Raw genomic sequence first — 22,819 nt, 5'->3', positions numbered from 1 at the left:
GTTAGAACATCTCTCCAACCATGTCTTTTTTCTACTTCCAAAAGTTATAGACAAGTACTCTATAAGTTCAGGCCTACTAAGTAAGAGGATAGCTTTTGTCATTTCTCACTTGATAATGAGATTTTTATCTATCATAGGGTGGGGAAACAAGCAAACAAACTCCACTATATTTTTCTTTTTCCTTTATATTAATGATAAATACAGGTGGGAAAAGAATTTTAAATGTGTTTATCATAGGTATGAAAATTACCAATTGTTACTGTAAAATAAATGTACTTCTTAAAGATTTCTTTTCTTCTTTGTTGAGATAGGGCAAAAGTTGATTAAATATTGGTTCCCCAGGCTCCCAGTGGATTCTGATCTGACCTATTCAACCTGACCCTTCCCACTCCCACTTTAGGATTAGGGGTTTATTTTTTGGGGTTTTTGCTTCACAGGATGAGGAAATACTTAGGAGGGAGAGAAAAATAAGTGGGTCTAAACCTGAGGTTACAAACTAAATCTGTAGGGTCTAGCACCTACGGTAATGAGTGAATGTGAATAAGTGGTCTGAGAGTACTAACTGGCTAGGGTTGGCATTATGGCCAAGCGCAAGGAACAAACCCATATCATCATTCACGAACCAGCTCCAGCCAATTGATATCATGAATGGAGGCCCAATGTTGCCAAATTTTTTAACTTTTGAAAGATCCAAATCTAAGAGTGTGGGTCTGGGGGGTGGCGTGTGAACTTCCTTGGGCTTGAAAACACTGTGCGGGCCAAACAAAGCACATCTGGAGGCCACAGGTCTATTACCTCAACCAGGCCCGAGGCAGGCGATTTTAATGGAATTTGAAGGATTAGAAGTGGGAACAGCTGTGGTATATTGGTGATAAAAGGCAGGAGAGAAAAAAAATAAGGCTTTTTGGAGTGTGTCTGTGATGTTTCTTTGACACACTCAAGAAAACCTAGTAAAGGACAGTGGTTTGAAACAATTTTAGGTTGCTGGACTGTGTACTATGACAGGGACAACATCCTATCCCTGAATTGCTTCAGTCAATGTTCTAGAAGTACCATATCATAAAAGAGGAACAGTTTTTCTCTATATAAGCTAGAGGGTTATTTTGTAACCCTACATTATATGAGTTACTTATCTCTTCTCAAGACAAGTAAAATCTTTGCCTTGTTAATAAAAAAAGAAAATTAAGACTTTATTGTGATTAGTGCTACCAAATAAATGTCTAAATCCTGTGTAAAGACTTACTTGAAGGACAACAAGGATACTAATAAAAAAAAACACTATTAAAGAGAAAGTCCAGTGATGTTGGCTATATTGGACAAGGTCTGAATTATTAGTAAAGAAAGATGGAATGGAAGGTGATAACTCCATTGGTAGATGTAGGCTTCAGCCAAGCAAGAATGGCAAGTCTGGAAAACTTCTAATACGACACTTCTTCCACCAGTCACAAGTTTCTACCACTTGTGATAGAATTATCTAGACTCTTTAATATTAGACTTGGTGATATTATCTCATGTAGTCTTAGGAGTAATTCTTACCTGTTAGGGGGCTGCAGGGGAGCTCTTTCCCCTTGGACTAGAAGAGGTGAATGCTTCTCATCTTTAACATGCAGACTGGTTCACCTAGGGAAATGCTGGAAGTTGGCATGGGGGTGGAGCCTGTGAATTTGCATGTCTAACCAGGTCCCAGGTGATGCCTGAGCACAATTTGAGTAGCAAGAAGCTAAAGGATTGAATAAAGATAGTGAAAAGGGCATATGGACCCACAGGAAGTCCACATTAGGACCTGCACAGAATCAATTCCTCTTTTTTCTAGCAGTAGAACCCGACTTTACTTAGGACAGAACATTTAATTAGAAGGGAACATTTCCTCTTCACGATTAGTTTATGTCGTCCAGATAAGACCACTTCTTCCTTTGCTCTCCTCCTACCCCAACCGCCTGGGATAGAGTTAATCATGTGACCCAACCATGGGCAATCAGCAGAAGTAAGCAGGTGACCCAAAGTTAAATGATTTTCAGACCTGGGACCTTGGCTAATGCTAGTGGGAAGGAGGCTTTCTTTAGTGGGTTGTAAAACCTGGAGCTTCCAGTGACCATCATGAAAGGTCAATAAAGCCAACACAGAAGCAGCAGAGCTAAGATTTAGAAAAAGAAAGATTCCTAATGACATCTTTTGAATGCCTGGATCCATCCATGCCTGAGGCTTGAATTGTTGGTCACTTAAGTCAATTTGATCTGTGCTTCTGTCATTTAAAACAGATAGCATCCTGCTAAATACAGTAGTAGATGAAGCCTGGTACACAGTAGGAATTAGGGGGATAATTGTAGCCTTCTCAGCATAATTTTTCCTTGATTGAACTGAGCACTGTGTGTGCATGTGTGTATAATGTTTTTTTCCAGAGAAGAAACAATCTGAAACTATAAGTTAGGTGACAAGCAATTTTATTTTGCAAAACAATCACTATACAGCAACAAATACATTTGCAAATTTTGATTGAAAAACATGAACTAACTACAACCAGCCATTGAAGAAATGCCTTTCTATGGTAACAGGCTCTAGAATTATCAGAAGAAAGAAACCCCCCAGAGATTTGTAGCGGCATGTTGGAACCTTGGAATCCCAGCATACAGAGTATACTTTGTGTTGATTTTTTTTTCTTTTTGCTAAAGTTGAAGTAGATTTTCATGATTGACATTTTCTAAGTTTAAAAATAAGCTATTTCCTGCAGAGGGACTTGGCCTCAACCTACACACCCAGGCTAAAAATCCTAGGTGTAAAAACACAAACATCAGTGTTGATTTTAGCACATCAATCTTGGAAGGAATGCCTAAAGTTTGTCTTTCCAAGTCATGAATGTATTTTTGTTTTTTGGGTACTTAGACCATGAATAGTTTATTTTCCTCATTTTTGTGGCATGAAAAATAGGAGAAAAAGTGTAATTGTAGCAATGTCACAATCAACCACATTGAGATGATTTCTTTAACAATAGCGACATGATGTTATATTTTGACTGATGATTCTATTTCCTGCTGTATTACTATATGAATGTGTGAAGAAGACCAGCTACCATCAGCAGATTCTTCCATTTAACAGAGTTCTCTCTTCAGCCTTCTTTAGCCAAACCTAGTTGGTGTTACACAGGTGTCTTGCTTGTGGGTGGGATTTCAGCCTATCACCCTGCTGGAACTCAGCAGGAGAATCCAGAGAGAGTTGGTTCCTAAATGAACATGGCCTTTGAAACTCATCAGGAACTTGGATCTTCCCTGCGTCATTATGAAGTACCCAATTATTGGTTGCAGGTGACCCAAGAGAGTGAGTTCATTGGAGAAGCTGGCCTTTTAACTCTTCACAGCTCTGGATTACTTATGTATCCTTAAACAGGTTCTCAAAGGCTAAAGCCAGAGAGAAACTGGCATTAGTAGATCTAGAATTGGAACTATGAAGCTTTAATTTCTAGATCAGCGTATGGGTATCCCCACAAGAGTGGTGTTCAAAAAGCTTAATTTGTGTCGTTAATCTTGAGAGTGAAGGCAAGATAGGTTCCACCCCCTCTTCCCATAAGAAGACATTTAGCCTGTGTGTTTCCCTCTTCCATTGGTACAAATTATCAGTTTCTTTTTGTTAACATTGTAAAGAATCACATTTCCATACAAAGGAAGGGCATTTATTCATTATAATTTTGCTGTGATTTGAAATAAACATTTGTTTTAATGCCAAATCTAAGTTAAACTTAGTGCTTTATATAATCTTTATTTGGGGCAAGTATTTGTAGAAAATGGAATTTTAATATGTACAGCATAATTACTTATTCTTAAGTTTTACAAAAAATTTAAACCAGATTGATAAAAAAATGCTTATTTTGTGGGTTAAGACTGTCCTAACCAACTGTTAACTTCTTTCTAGAGAACTTTAATCACTATCTAACACTATCAAACATGTAAGAAAGTACCATAAGTCTCCATATAACTATTCTTTCTTCCATTATTTTCTGGTGCATTTCAAGGGAAGCTGATGAGTAAAATGCTCAGATTGGTCAAATCCACATCACAGCACTTACTAGGCAGAAAATAGACATATCCATGGTCATACTGAGCAGTTTCTAATTTTTTGACTGTCGTATAAAATAACTGATTTATATTTTCAGACATGTTTGCCTATGTAAAGCCTCCTTGTTGAGAATGAATGATATGATTTTGCTCCTAGAGTTTTTTTGATGGGAGTCACATTGGTTGCAATATCCAGTGGTCACAAAATGGCAGTACCTGTGTCTGTCTTTGTATCCCTTGGCTGTGTTCTTAGATACTACTATACTTCCTCATTGCTACATCCATGCTCATCATTTCCTCCTTTATATTCAGGAATTGGCTTATGGAGATCAAACACCTATCAGACCATTTGCCTTTGACTGTTCATATCCAACCTACCAGCCCCGAGCAAGAAAAAACAGAGATAAAATACATAAGAGCATCCACCCAGACTGGTAACTCATTGCATATTCAGGCCATTGACTATAAATTGCTTATTCACAAGTCTAAAATGAATGATTTGTGAGAGGAATTAATTCATTTGTGATTTCTAGATTCAATATTAAGCCAGACCAACATTACCTTTTGATAAGTAATAGTCATATAGTGTTCCTTTACAGAGGGCAATGTTGGAAGTCCTGAAAAAACTGATTTAGATATCTGTATCTCAAATGTTTTGTAGCTATACCTTCTCAAAATACTGTATTTGTCCTTTCTGATCAAGGGATCTTTACTTTGGGTAAGAAAGCCAAATGTTTTCTATCAGGTAATTTAATTAGCAGTAACTTTTTGGAGGAGTGGGGCAACATGTCCCAAACTCCCTCTGTGAGTTTCAACTTTAGCAAATGGAAAAAAAAAAAAAAAAAAAAAAAAGAAAGAAATCCTAAGAAGTCTGTTTTGTGAATGATTACAGGAATAAAACCCAAACTATTCCATAATTCAAAATGAGATAAATCCATAATCTTAAACCAATCTGTAAACCCTTTCAATGTATAACTGGACCCACCCCCACAAACTCCATGTTGGTAAAAGGAAAGAAAAAAAATTTTTCCTAGCATCACGGGAGAGACTTGTATCTGGCACTAAAACAGGGTTACAGCTCTGAGTTGTTACAGGAAGCAACTTCATGCTAAAACTTTTTGTTCTTTTTTAATGTATTTTTTTTTTTTTTGAGTAGGGAAAGAACCCTGCTAACATCTACTTTCACATACCTAAAATTGCAACACCGAAGGGTGCAGGAGACACAGATACTGTGAATAAGGAAGTATAATATTCAAGTATATGAGGAAGTATCACAAATGGCCACAGAGAAATATATATATATATTTATATCTATAATACTGTATCAAACAGATGGAAAGGGAGTGTGAAACTGGTAGTGTGGACACAAATCTAGCTGATCAACTGACATTCTAATCAGACACGAGCCCATCCTAATGAAAGTGCTTCATTCCTAAGAGATGCACTTTTATACCACTTCCTCAACCACAGATCAAATGCTTCGTAACTATTTTTAATTAGTTAAATAATTTATTGGATTGACTTATACTCTGATATAATTATCCAGGTCCCAAATGTTAATAACTTAACTGAATCTTTCTTCCCATTTATACAAAATAACACTTAAAAAAAAAAAAAAACAACAACTTATTTCTTACATGCTCTTTCCTTCCTGCAATCAGACTCCTTGATTTAATTTAACCTGTAATAAGTTAAAATGGGCAGCTTTTATCTTTTCACCCAGCAACAGAATAGTGAAATGAGCAGCTTGGATTTCAACAAGGCCTTTCAGAATGTATGGATAGCCTTCAGGCACATGAAAGGTAAAAATGCAAGTTTTAAAATAATAATACTCCATGCAAAACAGAGCAGAGCAAAAATAATTGTCCAACTGTACTCATGTAAAGCCAGTGTCTTCCTGTTGCAAATGGAAATCAAGTCAATTTCTGCATATACTATTCATTGTTTTTTTTTTTATAAAATTGTAACAATTACTACAGTTTGGGAATGAGATTATTTATTTTATGGTTTGTAAAGAATGAATATAACACCTGCTCAGAGCCCACGCCTGCCAAGAGCTCATGCCTAAATATTATTACTTCAACGCTAAATGAGAAATATTCACAAGCCCTGCTTAGCGAGTGCAGCAGTGACATCCTCGGCCAAAGTGGCAAGCTGAGGGGATTCGAGCAGGTTGATGCTTCCAGAGGAGGAGACATTGCTGAGTCGTCGGGGGGACGCCACGCTGGATCTGCCTGGGGACTGCGTGATGATCTCAGCTCCGTGGTCCACACGGGCCTTAGCATGCTCTCTGAAGTTCAGCTTTTGACTGTCAATCTGTTCAAGACAAACATCAGTCCTTGTTAACTCAAGCATCTTAAATGGCCCCTAGACCTCCCATCGTGTCTCAGAGCTGATGTCAATGTCACTTCTGTTCAGCTCTGCCATCTCTACTTCCTCTATGGCCAGGTCTTCCATCTGGGACCCATTTTGATAAGGAGTATTTCAGAAGGATTAAAACAAAACAAAATAAGACAGGCTCGGCTCGCGACCTTGTTTCTTACCTTGACATTACCACCTCCAGGTACATGGTGAGCATTGTCGAGTGAGCCAACTTTAGCTTGGGCCTTTTCTTTGAAATCCAGTTTTACACTCTCAATCTTCACACGCCCACCACCTGTGAGAGGACAAAGCTTTTAAATGCCTTGCTACCATGACATCTTCTATTTGTGGTGACTATTTCCCTAAAATGATTTCAGTAGATAGACCATCACAAAGCACAAACTTCATTTACTATTCTTTTGACCATGGATGTGATGGGGATTTTTTTAGAATTCCAGTCCATACCATTATTCCCATACCACCCAAGGTAATGACATCTTTATTTTGTACCAGTATATGGCCTGCTCTACATATTAATATCTTTTTCCTCTAAGCCAAAGTGAAGGCTGATTTCTAGATAAGTTTCCAATGCACTTATCTATTTTGAAACTTATCCCCTCTGCTCTTTACTTTTCAACTAATAAATTCTTCTTAACAATCTACCTATGTCTAACCTAAAATATATGAGGGGCATTTCCTTATCAACAAAAACTCTAAAAATAACACAATGAAAATATCTTCTTTCACCCTTTCTAAAACATGGAACATCCAATCTCTTATGCTTAAGGGTACAAATTAAATTGAAATGAAAATCTTCTTTAATGTTCTTCATGGTAATAGGTCACTTTTCCAAAAAACTATAGGTTAGGAATGGTGCACATATGGGTCATATATTCATTTGTAAAATTTCAACACTGAGAGCTTGACTGATGAAATTCGAGCTGGAAACTAAGTGGTTTATAACTAGAGAGTTTTGAGAGTGTCCCGTTATCATTAGCAGATGGAGTAATAGGAGGAGAACATGAAGAGATCCCATTCTTACACAGATGCCATAGGACCAATCTTACACTCATTTTGATCTGATAATGGGGATACAGTTTGGACCATGCCATTTCCCTAAATGCTAGTCTTAAATTTGAGGATCTACTGATAGATGAGAGTGCCAACATGCCACCTTTTAGAGTGATGCCCCTATCTCTGCATGCCTTTTCCATCTTGCAAACGCAAGGAGTTCAAGCCCAGTTGGTATCCATTGTCCTCTAGTCTGAATTAGACTCCTTTACCTCTCCACCTAAGATTTGCTTTCACTTTGATTAGCAATTTGGTTTTGGCTGTGTGCATTTCTTTGAAAGGCCAGTGGTAAATGACATGATCCTCTACTATTATTGCATCTGTCTTAGGATTTTGACTTGGGAGAAACATGGAAAAGGTTTTTCAATTTTGGACTCTTGACGCTTATTTATCTCTCAAGGTCAGCAAAGAAAGGTCTGTTAAGTCTTCACAGACTTAGACCTTGCAGTATTTTTCTCATATGATACCTGGACATTTACAATGACACCCAACTACCTGGGAAAGTGCCCCTTGAAATTAAATGGTGTGATTAGATTACATTTTGAAGATATATCCATTCGTTCTTCTGAAGGTTTAGGATGTGCATGATGTTATTTAGCTCATGCTTACAGGAGACATGTAGTTGTCCCTACCTCAAAATATGTATTATTGCAATAAATTTTATTCTTCCAACATTTCACCTGGCCATGTGGGTCTCACTTGTTAGTTGTGATGGGATTAGTGTGATTTATAAAACATACTTATCTTGATTAGAGCATAGAGGATGTTGAATTCTCTAGATGAGATCCACTTTCTTGGGACCTTTTCTATTATTTTTTGGTAGCCTTTAATAGAAGTGGCCTTTTCAAGCTCTCTTTTATGATTCTATGTTGTGTCAACATAACTGTGTTAAAATTTTTGTTGAATTCTATTTTACGACAGAAAAAAAAATGTAAGGTTGACCCCAAATATATTCAGGAAAGGAAGCTCGAGAAGTCTCTTTTTGTGAAAAGCCTACTAGAAACTTACATAACTATTGAGAAGCCCATTTGAATTCATGGATCTATCCCCTTGGTCCTGAAGAATCCTGGCACCCACCAGGAGCCGTGATTGTGAAGGACTATAATCTTTATCAGGCCTCATACATCCTAAAGTTGAGCTTCCAGGTGTTGAGTTGTTGCCTTTATTTTCTCTGTACATATTCCACATTTCAAAGTAACTTTGTGAAAAGCTTGCTGTTGTCAAGGATCATAGTGTTAACACTTCTTTATGAATTTAGTCATCTGCTGCAGTTCTTAGAAAAGTAAGATCCAGATTTAGAAATAGGTGGGAGTCTATGACAATAGTCTTTTATGACCAATAAATCTTACATAGACTATTTCCTTAACTGTGTAACATTTTTCTGTGCATCAAGAGTCTGGTTGAATTTGGCTAATGGAATACCTATTGTCTAAAATAAAGAATTCAAAATTTTATTTTGCATTCTGGAAGAAAATAGGTGGTATGGCCAAATACTTGTCATGTTGACAAAGCAGTAGAGTCAACTAAGTGTTTGTAAGCTTGAGGTACAGACAGAATTGTGACGATATGCAGTATGACACCATGTCCCTGCTGCCTCAGGAATGAAAGAGAAGCTAATTCCAGGGTAACAGTTCTCAAATTAGTATTGGACATTATTGGGGATAATCTACAAAAAGACATGACCACTGATTGACCTGAGAGCTGGACCTGGGCACTTAGAGACTTCTCGTTCCCTACCCTGTCCTGGGAATGTGGGTTCTGCTTGCCTTTCCTGCTTCCAGAGGCTGCTCGAAAGACATAGCTCTGTGATAACGATGTGGTGTTGAGAGCCACACTGTAAACATGACTAAACCCAGTTAAGGCCTCTTTATAAGCTTCTAAGATTTGCAAGTAGGTGTTGGGATCCACCTTACTGCTACCCAAGACAAACATCATATGTAAATTCCCTTTCCTTATTAAAATTGCCACTGCCAACCTGGAGTGGCCTGCCTCTTTCTTCAGTTTCTTCCTGCCTTCTGAGTACAGGGGCCAATTTCAGATTATACCAGGGAAGCTCCCAAGAGGGTCGTGAACCAACAGAGATTCCATATATGTATTTTCTAACTCCTTGATTTACTTTATGAACACACCTTCTCAAAGTGAAGCCTGACCCCTAGACATGTTTCCAATGCATTTATTCATTTTGAAACTTATCCTATCTACATTTGGTTTTCAACTAATTTTCAATTAGTACATTGCTAATAATCTTCTCTTGGTCACAAATCTTATTGGACTCAATTGTTGTTGTCGTTCTTTTTCTTTTTAAATAGGCTTCATGCTCAGCGTGGAGCCCAATGCAGGGCTTGAACTCGACCCTGTGATCAAGATCTGAGCTGAGATCAAGAGTCGGTGCTTAACCAACTGAGCTACCCAGGTGCTCTGGGGCTCGCAGTTCTTATCCCTCATTTCTGATAACATTTGAGATAATGAATGGTAATAACCTATTACTTGGTTTAATTAAGTTATCAGGCATACTAACATCGTGTCCTTCTATAATTCAATGGTATATACTGTGTCAAAACATTCTTAAGAAAATTATAAATTTGAAAGTTGTCCACTATTTACATAGGCATGCAGGTAGAATTTAACAAAAATATGTGATAATGATACTCAGAATAAAAAATGACTTATGTTAGATTTAGATTTTAAAGATGAAATAATTCCCAACAAGTATGAATATAAGTTCTACTTTAGACCACTAGTCCCATAGGATATTCTAGAAAAACGAGATGCCAATGGTTAAATAAATTGGGATGAGCACCGCATCAAGCAATGGATCCATTAAGCACTGCATTCTGCTGAGGGTTCGTAAGGCTTGTTGACCTACTATAGGATCTGAGAAATTCAGCAGATAAACACATTTCATCAGCTTTGCTTAAGCACAAACCCTATTTCACATAATGTAGAAAAAACGTTTTCATGAAAAATCTTTGGAAATGCTAATTTCAGCTCATGTAATTATGTATGAATACATGGCCCAAGGTATTTTATGGACTATATATTTTAAAAGAATTCCAGTGTGCAGGTTGAGAACGTAGAGATAAATGCATTTTATATATCTTTTGATTTTGAACTTGTCCTATGATATGTGGCCTCTTTGTGATATTGAAGTTTATCTGTCCAAATGAAGATGGCTTGAAGTTTCTAGCTTAAGTTTCTATTAATAAAAGCATGAATTTTCAGGATTTTGAGACATTTTTCCAATTAGGTATTTCATAACAAAAATTTTGCTTGTCAATTTCTTAAACACAATTTAATATTTCTCTAACTACTAAGAAGAATTTATTTACCTGGCCTGTGGCGGATGTTCTTCAGAGAGCCACATTTGGATGTCACATGGCTTAGGTCTATCTTCTTGGTAACAATCTGTACCTGTATGAGCCACATAAAATATGCTTAAAATGGTTGGGACATAGACAAGCTCCCAAGCTCATATGCAAAACCCACAAACATATCCAAGCTCACAACACCCAACAACACAGAAACCCAAACTGAAGTACACACACACACACAGGAAAACATAACCTCCCAATATCCTCCCACGTTTGGTTGGGGAGAAGGACTGAAGTGAAAGAAAATCCTAGGATAGAAGATTAGTAGAAAACAGATCATGCCACAAGAGGATAGCAACACCTGGATTAATAGGGCAAGCTTCCACTCAGAGAATGAAACCACACGGTGTTAAACCTTTCCATAAGCAAAAAGCCAAGTGAAGAGATGAATTATTTTTTTTAAAAGTGATTTTTACATAAAAGTGACCACCATTGCTCATAGATATAAGAAGACCACCACTGCTTTAAGATACAAGAAGAAAGCTGTAACCATGCTTTTCTAAAATACTATTGTCATGTCTTGGCTAATGGAATTTTTCTCATACACCAAATTATAAGATGGTATTAACATTTTTTCTTGTATTTTATTGAAATTATTTCCTCTCCCTGTGTTAGAAACAGTGCTTTTCCAAATGTGGGCTGTTGTCCATTTGCATTAGATGTACATGGGATTACTGAATTGGACACTGTGGAAATGAGGCCATGGAATCTGCATATTTGAACAAGTGATTCTTCTCTAGAGGAAAGTTTAAGACTATTGTTTTGGAGGTTGGAAGCTCCCCTAATTTCTTTAAGATGGTTAGTTATCTCATTTATCCTTTGCCACTTAGCTGTTTGGACCAGCAGGCCCTGCAGTAGAGGATAGGGGTCACCCTTTGATACCCTCCAGTTATTTCCCAGGACCGAGACTGTTTCTGTGAAAGTATCACATGGTTTGCACTTACAGTCAGGACACAGGGAGGAGGGCAACGTGTCAATGTAAATACTGATCCTGAGGCTTAGCCCAGCACCCTTAAAGGAGCCCAGCAAACCTTGTTATGGACTTCCTATGACAGTGACATTTTCATGCTCAGTGGGACTAGTTCAAGCAAGAGGTGACAGTTCCTGGTAGAAGGCAGTTGTTTGTCCCCTTTCACTGCTTGACTCCATCTCTGCCCAGCTGAGGAGCAAGGAGCCAAGAGTTATTAAACAGGTGAGAAATCTGGACTTTACACTGTAAATTACTTAAGTCACAGATGGCCAGGTTCTGAAGTTTTAGGTGACAGGATCTGTAGAACAGACAGTCAGCCTGGCTCACCTCTTTTATTATTCTTATTTTGTGAAGAATCATGCTGACTATACCTTGGGTTTGCCTCTGCCTCAACTACATTTTAGAAACATGGATTCATCTTTCCCTTCCTCTCAAAGGACATTATTTCCACTCAATTCAAGGCACAGAAAACATAATCCCGTCAAGACAAAATTTATATTGGGACTTTGAATGACACATGAACTGTGTTTCATTAGTTTTGCATTATTGCAAATGATATCCTAACTCTCATGAATAGCGATGGACAAAAGACTGTCATAATACACTTTAGGTACTTTCAAGTGTATCAGCCTTTGCTTCAAGAGTAATTTAAATGGAACTATAAATGTGTGTGTGCCCAGCTGATTTCTGTTGGGGAGTAGAGACAGCATGAGGAAATACCTTGAAGCCAAAGGCCAGCAAACAAAATTGGCAAGTGAGGTGAGTTTGCCATCCCCCTGAAAACCACTGTGCAGTCCATTAAGGTTTTATTCCTCAATTCAAAGAAAGAAATTTGTTGATGACCTTACAGGGAAGGATGGGAAGTCCACCAGCAAAAATGCAAGGGTGACCAGCTCCCCGACCAGGGCACACGTGGAGCAGCAACAAGAAGGGGGGGTGTGTATTGTGAGGAAGGCGGGAAAAGAGACAGTGTGCTGGCTGTGCAGATGGATCCACACAATCAGGACAGCTTTCTAATAGAAGCTTCTACTTACATTTCCGCCCCCAGCAGAATGTTTGATGTTATCCTTGGAACCACATCTGGACTGAACCTTGCTAAAATCGATCTTCTTGTTTAAAATCCTAACCTAAAAGGAATTGGAGGTAACTTCACCGTGCATTTTTCTTTCAGTATGCTGGGTATAGGGAGCCAGAATGGATCAGTGCCAAGGAGGCTCCAAACTTCCTTCCACCTACATAATCATTTAAGAGAAAAAAAAAACTAACACTGGAACTGAAGAACAGATCTATCATATAAATATGAGCCCCTATTCTCCTGAATCCCCAAGGGCCAAATGCTCAAGAACTTTAGATATCCAAGTTGCAGGCAGGTGTAATCTGGAAATGATGAGAAGAATAGAAAAATAAAAATTGGGTCATCTGTGATGGGGAGGCTCCTGATACTGTGGACAATGCTGGGACTCAGGTCTACTCTATGAAAGGCCCAATAGTGTAATTCAGTGTAGTAGATGCCCTACCCCCTTAAATCCTACAGTGTCAGCCATCATAATGATAAATTACCTGGTACATTTGACTTTTTATTGGTTGACATAGCACAGGTGAGGTTCATGACTGGTTGGGCTGAATGCCATAGATGAGGGTTCTTATACATCCAGTGGAAGAACCCTTGCTTTCCCAAGGGGGTCAACAAGGAGGCTCAGGGCCTCCTCTGCTGAAAGGGCTTCACTACTGCCTTGCAGGTTTGGTTCAGTGGTCTTCTGAGAGGCCTGTCTCTGACAGCTGCTCATAAACAGCCATAAACCTTGGATGATTGGTGTGGAAGCATTCTTTCCATTTTTAGAAGGAAGCAAACCAAGGACCATTAGTTAGCTGACTTATACTAGGTCATGTAAAGGTAGTCCAGGCCTTCATTAGGTCCAAAAGGTTTGAGGTTAGGCGTTTTATTTCTATTTTCAGAAAGTTCAGTATTCATCTTAAGGACAATAGCAAATCTAGATCTGGACAGATATTACTCTAGTGTAATGTAATGTGTAAAGTAATAGCTCTTGTGACTTCTTTCATGTGTCTTACATTTTGCATGTTTTGGAGGGCACATGAATAACGTAAGCAGGGAAAGAAAGGTTTATTTTTGTTGTTTGTTTCTTTGATTTTTACTTTGGCTACTTCTACTACTCTGCCGGTGTCCCTTAAATAGCTAAAGAGAAATTATGTTTTCAATGCTTTAGGGGACAGTTTGTCCTCTTATTATAAAAAGCTAAATAAATATATCCTAGATATACAGCCCTCTCCAAGAGTGGTATCACATCTCTTGGTATTTGCAAAACAGAGTAAAAAATTCAAGTTGACATTGAGTCCTGACTATTTTTAACTAGACAAAGCTTAAATTGCAGTGCCTGCCTACCACTGACAAGAGAGCTTGTCCCTTACAGGGAAATATCATTGACAGCTCTCATCGGTTGCCCAAGGAAAGGGCCTCTTGCCAAAATCTGAATTCAGAAAACATGATGACTGGGCCACTCTTTAGGGCATGATAAAAATTCCAATTTAAAAAGAAGGGGGTAATATCACAGAGTCTGTATCTAACAATAAGTATAGTTGTATGCTAGGAATTTCACATAAAATGGAGACACAAATAACTTTGTCAACAAGGGCCATTACACCTCAAGCCTCACAGATAAATTATTTGTAGAAAGCAAATCCTTTTATTATTTCAAATAATAATACTTTTAATTATCCTCCATGAGTATCTAATTATTTTGTCAATGAAACAGAATTCATCTAAGCCATTTTTCCTAATCCTTGTGGATACAGGGTCCCATATTCCATTTGCAAATTTTAATTTAGAGATCATTAGAATACAAATCAAGTGACTCATTACCAAGTGATCAAAGCCAAATGTTAAATCTGATTCACTTGTTGCAAAAATGGAAATTCCAATTTTAGTTGCATGAATCTGTTTGACTCTAACATTTAATCAACTGGCAATTTTTATGATTTCTAAAACAAATGATTCAAACCTAAAGGGGGCACATTGCTAGCATTATTTAAAGACACTTTAAATCTTAAAATCCTAAAACTTAAAGGCTGACTTCTGTTGATTTTCCTCAGATTTTCTAGAGAATCATGGATTTTCTAGTGAAACAACCAGGGGTCTTTTTTGATGGTAGACTTTCCCAACCTATGTCTTTTCAATTCTTAAGATGAAGCAGACCTTTGACATGCATTAATGGTATGTTCTTTACATATTTCCATATTTGTAATAGCTTCAGAGTATATTGTTTTTGCTAAACAAATAAGGCAGAATATGACATTCACCATTTTGCTTGATGGTTGAATAGACAGAAACAAAATCACTTTGGGCACTACATGCTTGATGCTCAGTAAAGTTGTACTCTAGCTTGACAACTTGCACCCACCTAGTCCATGTGATGCACATTTATGCTTTAACAAAATCACAAAATACTTCATGGCAAAGAACTCTGGGATCATTTACAAATAATTAACACCTTAGAGAGTTAATTCCACAAATATCAGCAGTCCTCAGAAATCATTCCACAAAATAGAAAAATAGATAGCTGCTGTGAAGGAGAAAGCTTTATTCCAGATTCGTGCTCTTTTTCTAAATCAGAGACTCAAATTTTAACTCTCTGTGCTCTATGGATGGGTCTAAATAAAAATGACTTTTTTGGGTAAGGAATTTCCATTGAGCTTTTGTTTTCCTATATATCAAGGGAAAATTATTTTGACATTTCAGAGATGGTCTAGAAAAAATATAACAAACTTCTATTTGATGAACTAATGTTCTATATTCATGATACGGAGGAAAAAATATTTGAATAATCATTATACAAGGTTAACTCTAAAGCACATTTTATCTTTTTTGTCAATTTCTTTCAGTCAAAATTTTTACCTGCACTATTAATGCAAAATGGAGTCATTTGAAAGAGTAGCAATCTTTCCTTCTGTGTACTTTATAGTGGAAGGGAAACGTATTATTTCAATTAACTGAATCATCTTCCTAAAGCTCTGCCTTACTCAAAATTCTCCCAAAGTCTATTTTCTACTAGATGCATCAAAAATTCTTTGGTAGGCCATCAGGTTCTCCAAATTCTGATTTTTGAGCCTGCTTCTTAAAATTTTACATTTTGGCCAGACAGTGTTGCATTCCATACTTTAAGGCCCTTGTTTACGTTTTGAAGTTTATTCCCATGCTTTCTTTATGTTATCTCTCGCTAGAATGCCTCATTCCAAGTTGAGTCTGGAACTCGTCATTCTTCAAGGATCAGCCCATCAGTCCCTCTCATGGGATCAGTCCATCAGTCCCTCTCAAGGGAGGCTGGCAAAAAAGGATTTCAGTCTCAGGAACAAAGGTTGGCGACTTGCTTGCATTCACTGTTGACTTTTCATTTACATAAGAGTCATATAAGAAAGAGTTAAAAAGAATAGACTAATGTAATTGAATAATTAATCAGAATTATTTTATTTTACTTTTTACGAATTCTATCTTCCTCCACCACATTAGGGAAGAACAGTGTAGTGACTTTCTGGATATTCCTGGTGCGACTCTAGTTGGATTTTATAATGATGGTTCAGTTGAAATGATATGCCACTGTACTCTCTCTGCATGGAAGTTTGACTGCTCCTTTAGAGAAATACACTTCTTTTTCTCCCCAAATGAGGTTGCTTTAAGAAGGACCAGAAGACAAAATGTAGGATATGTCTGAAGGCAAGAACAAATTTCTTTTTACCAGAGCTTCGTTGGAAATACGAAACGTGTAAAATGAAAGAAAATATAATCCTGGTTTATGGTTTTTAGTAAAACGATTTATAAACCAGAGGCATTAATCACCATGTCAAATTGAATTTCTTAAGCAATGGTGTTTTGATCTTTTTTTTAAATTTGACACACTCTGATGCTGGTTTCTTTATCAAAAGATCCACATGCAGCTCAAGATAGCAAGATATGGAGATTGGGAGTTCAAAAGTTTGGATTCTCTTCTTGGCTCTCCTACATGATAGTGCTAGGCTCTACAGACAACCTCTAGCTAGGTATGATCCTTAATTGCTGTATCACTTCTTTATTCCTCCATCTAACGTTGTCTTAGAAAGAATACTTTTTTTTTCTTTTGAACAGGTAGTGGCCAGTGACACTCAACTGATTTCCCTTCAACTTTCCAGGAGATTAAGCTTTTCCCTTGGCTTTATATGATTTCTCAGGAGTGCTTAAAAATAAAGCCTTTCCTTGGCCTTGCATTAGAAAAACACTTTCTCTCCCTCTTTCTCTCTCAAAAGTATTTCCCATTTTGTAGCATTCAATTTTAATGAAAACTATTTATCGAACCTATTTAGGGTCCTGCAGTATCATGTATTAAAACAAAATGGGCTCCTGGGTGACTCAGTCAGTTAAGCATCGGACTCAGTTTCGGCTCAGGTCATGATCTCATGGTCATGAGTTTGAGCCTCGTGTGGAGCTCTGTGCTGACCATGGAGCCTGCTGTGACTCTCTCTCTCTCTCCCTCTCTGCCTCTCCCGCCTCTCAAAATAAAGAAATAAACACTTAAAAAAATGACAACCTCAGGTATTTCTGAAGAATAAAAGTTCTCTGGAACAGATGATGTTTTACAAAGACTCTTTTGTTAACAACCATGTACTCAGATTAAAATGCATATAGACTTTATAGTCTATTTCAAATTTTTTTTTATTTATTGAATTGCAAGGTCTCTTTTCTTTTTAATTTACACAGAGAGAGAGACAGAGTGCAAGCAGGAGAGAGGAGCAGAGGGAGAGAAAGAAGAGAATCTTAAGTACGCTCCATGCTCAGCACGGAACCCGACTTGGGGCTTGATCCCACGACTCTGGGATCATGACCTGAGCAGAAATCCAGAGCCGTTTATTCAACCCACTGAGCCACCCAGACGCCCCTCTATTTCAAACTTTAACTCTGCCTATACTGACCTATAACTTCTTCAGAATTTGATGTATCAAATATAAGCAATAAATAGAGTGCACATGTAAATAGAAATAACAGTTTATATCAAAACCTACAATTCCACAGAACTCTAAAGGAAAAGGATACATTGGAGGGGCCCATCAAGATGACAGCCCAATTTTTCTGTGCAGGCTATGCCACACAGCAAAAAACAGAACCACATCAAAAACCCTGAATAAGCAAATAATGCTGAAAAATTTGTAAAGAAATGTTTGGTGGAACAGACACTGAGTTTAGGCATTAACCTCATGGTTGAACACTGGCACTACATTTTTTTTGTTCAGTTTAAATTTGTAAGAAATTTAAGGAATAGTGGACCAAGTGTAAAGGCAGTAAGTTTTTTTTTTAATTTTTTTAATGTTTATTTATTTTCGAGAGAGAGAGGCAGACTACAAGCGGGGAAGGGGTAGAGAGAGAGAGGGAGAGACAGAATTGAAGGCTGTCATTTCCACTGAGCCACCCAGGCACCCCAAGGCAGGAAGTTTTAAAGGGTTTATTTAGGGGGTGCCTGGGTAGCTCAGTAAGTTAAGCATCCAACTTCAGCTCAAGTCATGGTCTTGCAGTTTGTGAGTTCCAGCCCCACATCAGGCTCTGTGCTGACATCTCAGAGCCTGGAGCCTGCTTAGATTCTTTGTTTCCCTCTCTCTCTGCCCCTCCCCCACTCACACTCTCTCTCTCAAAAAATGAATAAACATTAAAAAAATTTTAATTTAGTTCAGTTGTTTGAAAATAATCTGAGATTCAAGGTTGTTCCTATGTCCTTGCTTGGCTTGTAAGTAAATAGCAAACATAAAAAGGACTCTATAGGCCTCAACTTGTAATGATTTTTATCATAGTTTTTAAATAATTAATATTTATCAAGCATAGCTCCAAAATTTTTCATTACCCTACAAAAGACACTTGAATTATAGTTATAAAATTTCTCTTGCATAAAGACAGGGTCCATGATATTAAGGAGCTTTTGCTTTGAGATAATGTTGACTTTCAAACACACACACACACACACACACACACACACACACACACACTTGTCAGTATAATATAATGCATATTCAGTGAATAGTTTTTCTTCATGCTGGATTGACAGTATTTTAAAGCTTATGGGATATTTTATTGCTTTTCTTATTTAGCACTTATTTATAGCCCAATGAGATGGAAAGAAATGGCTTGGAAAGAACTTTAAATTATTACATAAGGGCAAGACAGCTAGGGGAAGATAGGAAATGAAAAAAAAAAGCCACTTCTTTTCTGCCTAGATTGTGGAGACCATGTCTCTTTCCATTTGTCATAGAGTACCCATCAGGGTCTTAATAAATGTTTGATGAAATAATACCCAATGAGAATGAGGAATAAATCTAAATAAATTTTAATTCTCTTTTAATTTATAAAGCTTATAATTTTATTAATTTACTTATATGTTAATAGCACTCAGTAGACCTTTCACAATGGTGGCCATCATAATTTGACAGAATGAGAAAAAAACCCTGTTTCAGTATAATTTATTACTTGCCTCCAGCATTAATTCCATTTTCTCCTTGAGTATGAAACTAAAAGTAACTTACTCAAATTACACGTGAAAGGCCCAAAAAGTTTTCTAATACCTAAAACTTTGTAAGAAAATCTAAAAAAGGTTCCTGTCCACATTTCCCTCATCCATTCCTTCCTTCCTCCCTCTCTCCCAATTACATTTCAGAAGCACTGATTGCTTTACTCAAGTTCAGCTTGCCCTTTGTGGCACATACTTAAGGAATTTGTTAGAATAGCTAAGTGAATATTCTTAATGAGTTGTAACGCAAAAATACTATCAATCTCTTAAGTAGAACCATGAATTTGAGAGTTTAAAGTGACCTCACCATCTGCTTAAATGAAATGGTATGACATTAAGATGGTACAAATACATTATATTAATGGCACTACAAAAAGAAGTATATTTTGTTGTTTCTATTGTCTTTTCAAAAAAGTTCACTTATTGATTTTGAGAGGGAGAGAGAGAGTGTGTGACTGGGGGAGGGGGCAGAGAAAGAGGGAGAGAGAGAATCCCAAGCAGGCTCTGGGCCGAGCCTCACGCGGGGTTCAAGTCTCATGAACCGTGAGATCATGACCTGAGCCGAAATCAAGAGTTGGATGTTTAACCAACTGAGGCACCCAGGTGCTCCTCAAGATAAGTTTTTTAAAAAGATGCTAGGGCAACACTGACTGGGAAGGTAATAGATTGACACATTCTACAAGATTCTGTATATAAAAGAGAAGTACTGTTCTTTCCTTTAACAGGTGTGACTTGCTCGAAGATGCCACCATCTTTAGCGCAGCTGACCTGAAAATGACTGACTGTTCCATGAACGAAGGAGAAGTATGTAATCCACAAGGTAATCAGTCAAATCCATAGACATGTCCTTGCAGAGATCATGATCTAGCTAACCATCATATCCAAAAAGCTATAAAATAAAATAGTTTTTGTGAAGTCACCCCATCAGTAACTTTCAACTATGACAAGGGTACAAAAATTGTTCTTTGTATAAAGTGATCTTCATAAAGCTTTTGGAGAAAAAAACGAGAAACTTGTTAAAGCATGTAAAAGTATTCCACATAAATCAAAGTACCTATAAAAAAGCTGATCCATTGATAGGAAGGGTAAAAAGTACCATTCACTGCGTTCTTGCCTAAATTTTTTATGCCACGCATTTAGAGAAACTGTTTATTTTCCTACTTCTGTTTAAATCAAGCAGCTGTGTTCTTAAAAAGCTAACACTATTGATTGTAAAATCTAGATTTAGATTTCATGTAGAATAGGGAGCTAACTACATTGAAATAGTTTCAAGTTAATACACTAAGATAGTCTTACCTGAGCCTCGAGTTAAATTAACCAAGGTCACAATGTACAGTGAATCTAGGATTGGGTATGTTCTTTCCAGCAGAATGAATTTGTGTTTTAGCTGAAAAGATTAATATTATTGCTTTCTGTAAAGCTCCTCACATCTTCAGCTAGTTTATCTATTCCATTATGCATTGATTTGCTTCACTGAACTGAGCCACAGAGCTAAGCCTCTCTTCCAATATAAAATTGGACTTTTAACAGAAGCGATAATAAATGTAAGCACACAACCTATACATACGGAAGGGCAATAAATGCTCAGATTCAAGCAAATAATAAAGCTTCCCAACTTGAAAGTTGTTGGGTTCCCAAGACATATATATTTTTTATTACATATTTCCCCTCCCATTTCTTAATGATTATACAAACTTTAAAACAGCAATAATATAGCTTTTAAAATGAAATCATTGGAATACAGTCTAACCACTTCAGATTTAACAATAGAGCCTGTGTAGAAGAATTAAGGTTACATCTATAATTTTCCTCCTTTATTTATTAATAAGAGTTGTGTGACTATTTTTCCTAATATCTATAGACTACATATCTCTATTATAAAACTTGCCTTCTACGGAAAGTATTGCTATTATCCTGTCCTCTTCAATGATTCTGAGTTGAACACCATCCATTCAAATATCTTAGGATTATCAATTTATAATTGGGAACAACATGCCATTGGCTACGGTCTCCCCAGTAGAGTGCATTTATGGATCCTCAATCAGATAACAAGGGTCTTTAGTATATCATGCTGATAATTTCTAACATGTTTTAACATAAAAATGTTTCCTAGTCATTCTGTAAAGTGGAATCTTGAATCATCCAGTCAAAACCTCCAGTTTAACATGTACAGAAAAAGAATCTCTCCTTACTCCTTGTGTTTGAGGCTTTTAAGCCTCAAAGAAAAAGATTTCTTGCAGCTTATATTAACACTGTTAAAGTGTTAAGTGATGTATTTTTCCTACCAAGACAGTTCAACTACAGAACACCTCAATTTCCCAATTTATTTCCTCTTCCAACCTAAACACATTGTACCATCTATCACCAAATAGAAGGCAAGTATCTTCCTTCCATCTGTTGATCTTGGTGAGGAAATATCTCCTGCTTCTCCAACAAGAGTCGCTTCATAACTCCACTGTTGTGGACATTTTTCCAAGTCATCTGCAGCTGAGATAGGATAATTTTGCAGCAGATTAACACTTGCCTTATGAAAGAAGAGATTTTCTTCAAAGGACAGCATGAGTTTGAGGCTATTTTTATTCTGTAATTTTTGTGTCATATGTCTTTACTAGCCCTTAATTATGACAATCTCTGAGGCCATTTTAGTTGAATTCAAGAGAATGAGACATCTTTATGTCACTTTTATGAATTACCAAGTATAGTAGAAGTCAATTAATTAGACGTAAAAATATTCACAATCAGATATGGTAAAGAAGCAGAAGGATGAAGTATTCATATTTTTTGGACTAGTTTAACCTTAGTGACTCTGGCAAAGCGGAGGCTAAAACCATTCTTTATGCCTCTCTACCTTGAGGAGTCACATGTAGAATTTCCATGTCAAATTATATCAATAATTATTCCATTTTGATTACATTTTCTTTTTACTTTCAGGAAAATATTTTGGAGATGAGTTATATTCCCTTGTGATTCTAAGAAGAAACATGTTAAGTATCAGTATTTTCTAGAATATAAGCAAATAAACCCCACATTTAGATCAGGAAAATACAAACCAAAAGGATTATAGAAAGAGATTTGATTCTAAATATACTTACTGGCTATTGTATTTTAATAGGTATCTCAACAAAAACTAAAATGATACTTTAAAATCTGTACTAAATTTATTTTAGTCAACTAATATTTATATATAAATATAAAACATAAATATTACAAATGGTGTGTAATACAGCATTTGGGTATTTCCTAAAGACTCAAAATATTTCATTCTCTGGAGTGTGTAAAACTCTGAGGAATCCAAGAATACTATGAGATTTATGGAATTACAGGATCAAATTTGGTAGAATTAGTTTTTTGTTTTGTATTGTTTAAAAGAGATTTCTTGCAGCTCATATTTTAAGAACATCTTGTATGAAAAAGCATTTGTCGATGACTTTATTACTAGAGAATGTTACAGTCATTCTGCAGAGG

General features: G+C 36.8%; 1 protein-coding gene across 23 annotated transcripts in view; it reads right to left on the bottom strand.

Moving 5' to 3' along the window:
* Positions 1–2,424: 2,424 nt before the first annotated feature.
* MAP2 (microtubule associated protein 2) overlaps positions 2,425–22,819 on the bottom strand; it is a 284,797-nt gene continuing 264,402 nt past the window's right edge. For 13 of the 23 annotated variants that reach the window (XM_043577674.1, XM_043577676.1, XM_043577677.1 and 10 more), the window contains 3 exons: positions 10,808–10,889; positions 6,590–6,702; positions 2,425–6,362 (listed from right to left, as the gene is read on the bottom strand). In XM_043577674.1, the coding sequence (XP_043433609.1) occupies positions 6,147–6,362; positions 6,590–6,702; positions 10,808–10,889 (411 nt within the window). In that variant the 3' untranslated portion in view covers positions 2,425–6,146. Of the gene's footprint in view, positions 6,363–6,589; positions 6,703–10,807; positions 10,890–12,853; positions 12,947–22,819 lie in introns of all 23 variants that reach the window. The other 10 variants (XM_043577693.1, XM_043577672.1, XM_043577671.1 and 7 more) reach the window with 1 other exon arrangement.

Source organism: Prionailurus bengalensis, chromosome C1, assembly GCF_016509475.1.
Source record: "Prionailurus bengalensis isolate Pbe53 chromosome C1, Fcat_Pben_1.1_paternal_pri, whole genome shotgun sequence".
In the NCBI taxonomy this organism is placed as follows: Eukaryota; Metazoa; Chordata; class Mammalia; order Carnivora; family Felidae; genus Prionailurus; species Prionailurus bengalensis.
Note: the sequence above shows the minus strand (reverse complement) of the source record. Positions and strands in the feature narration are given on the sequence as shown.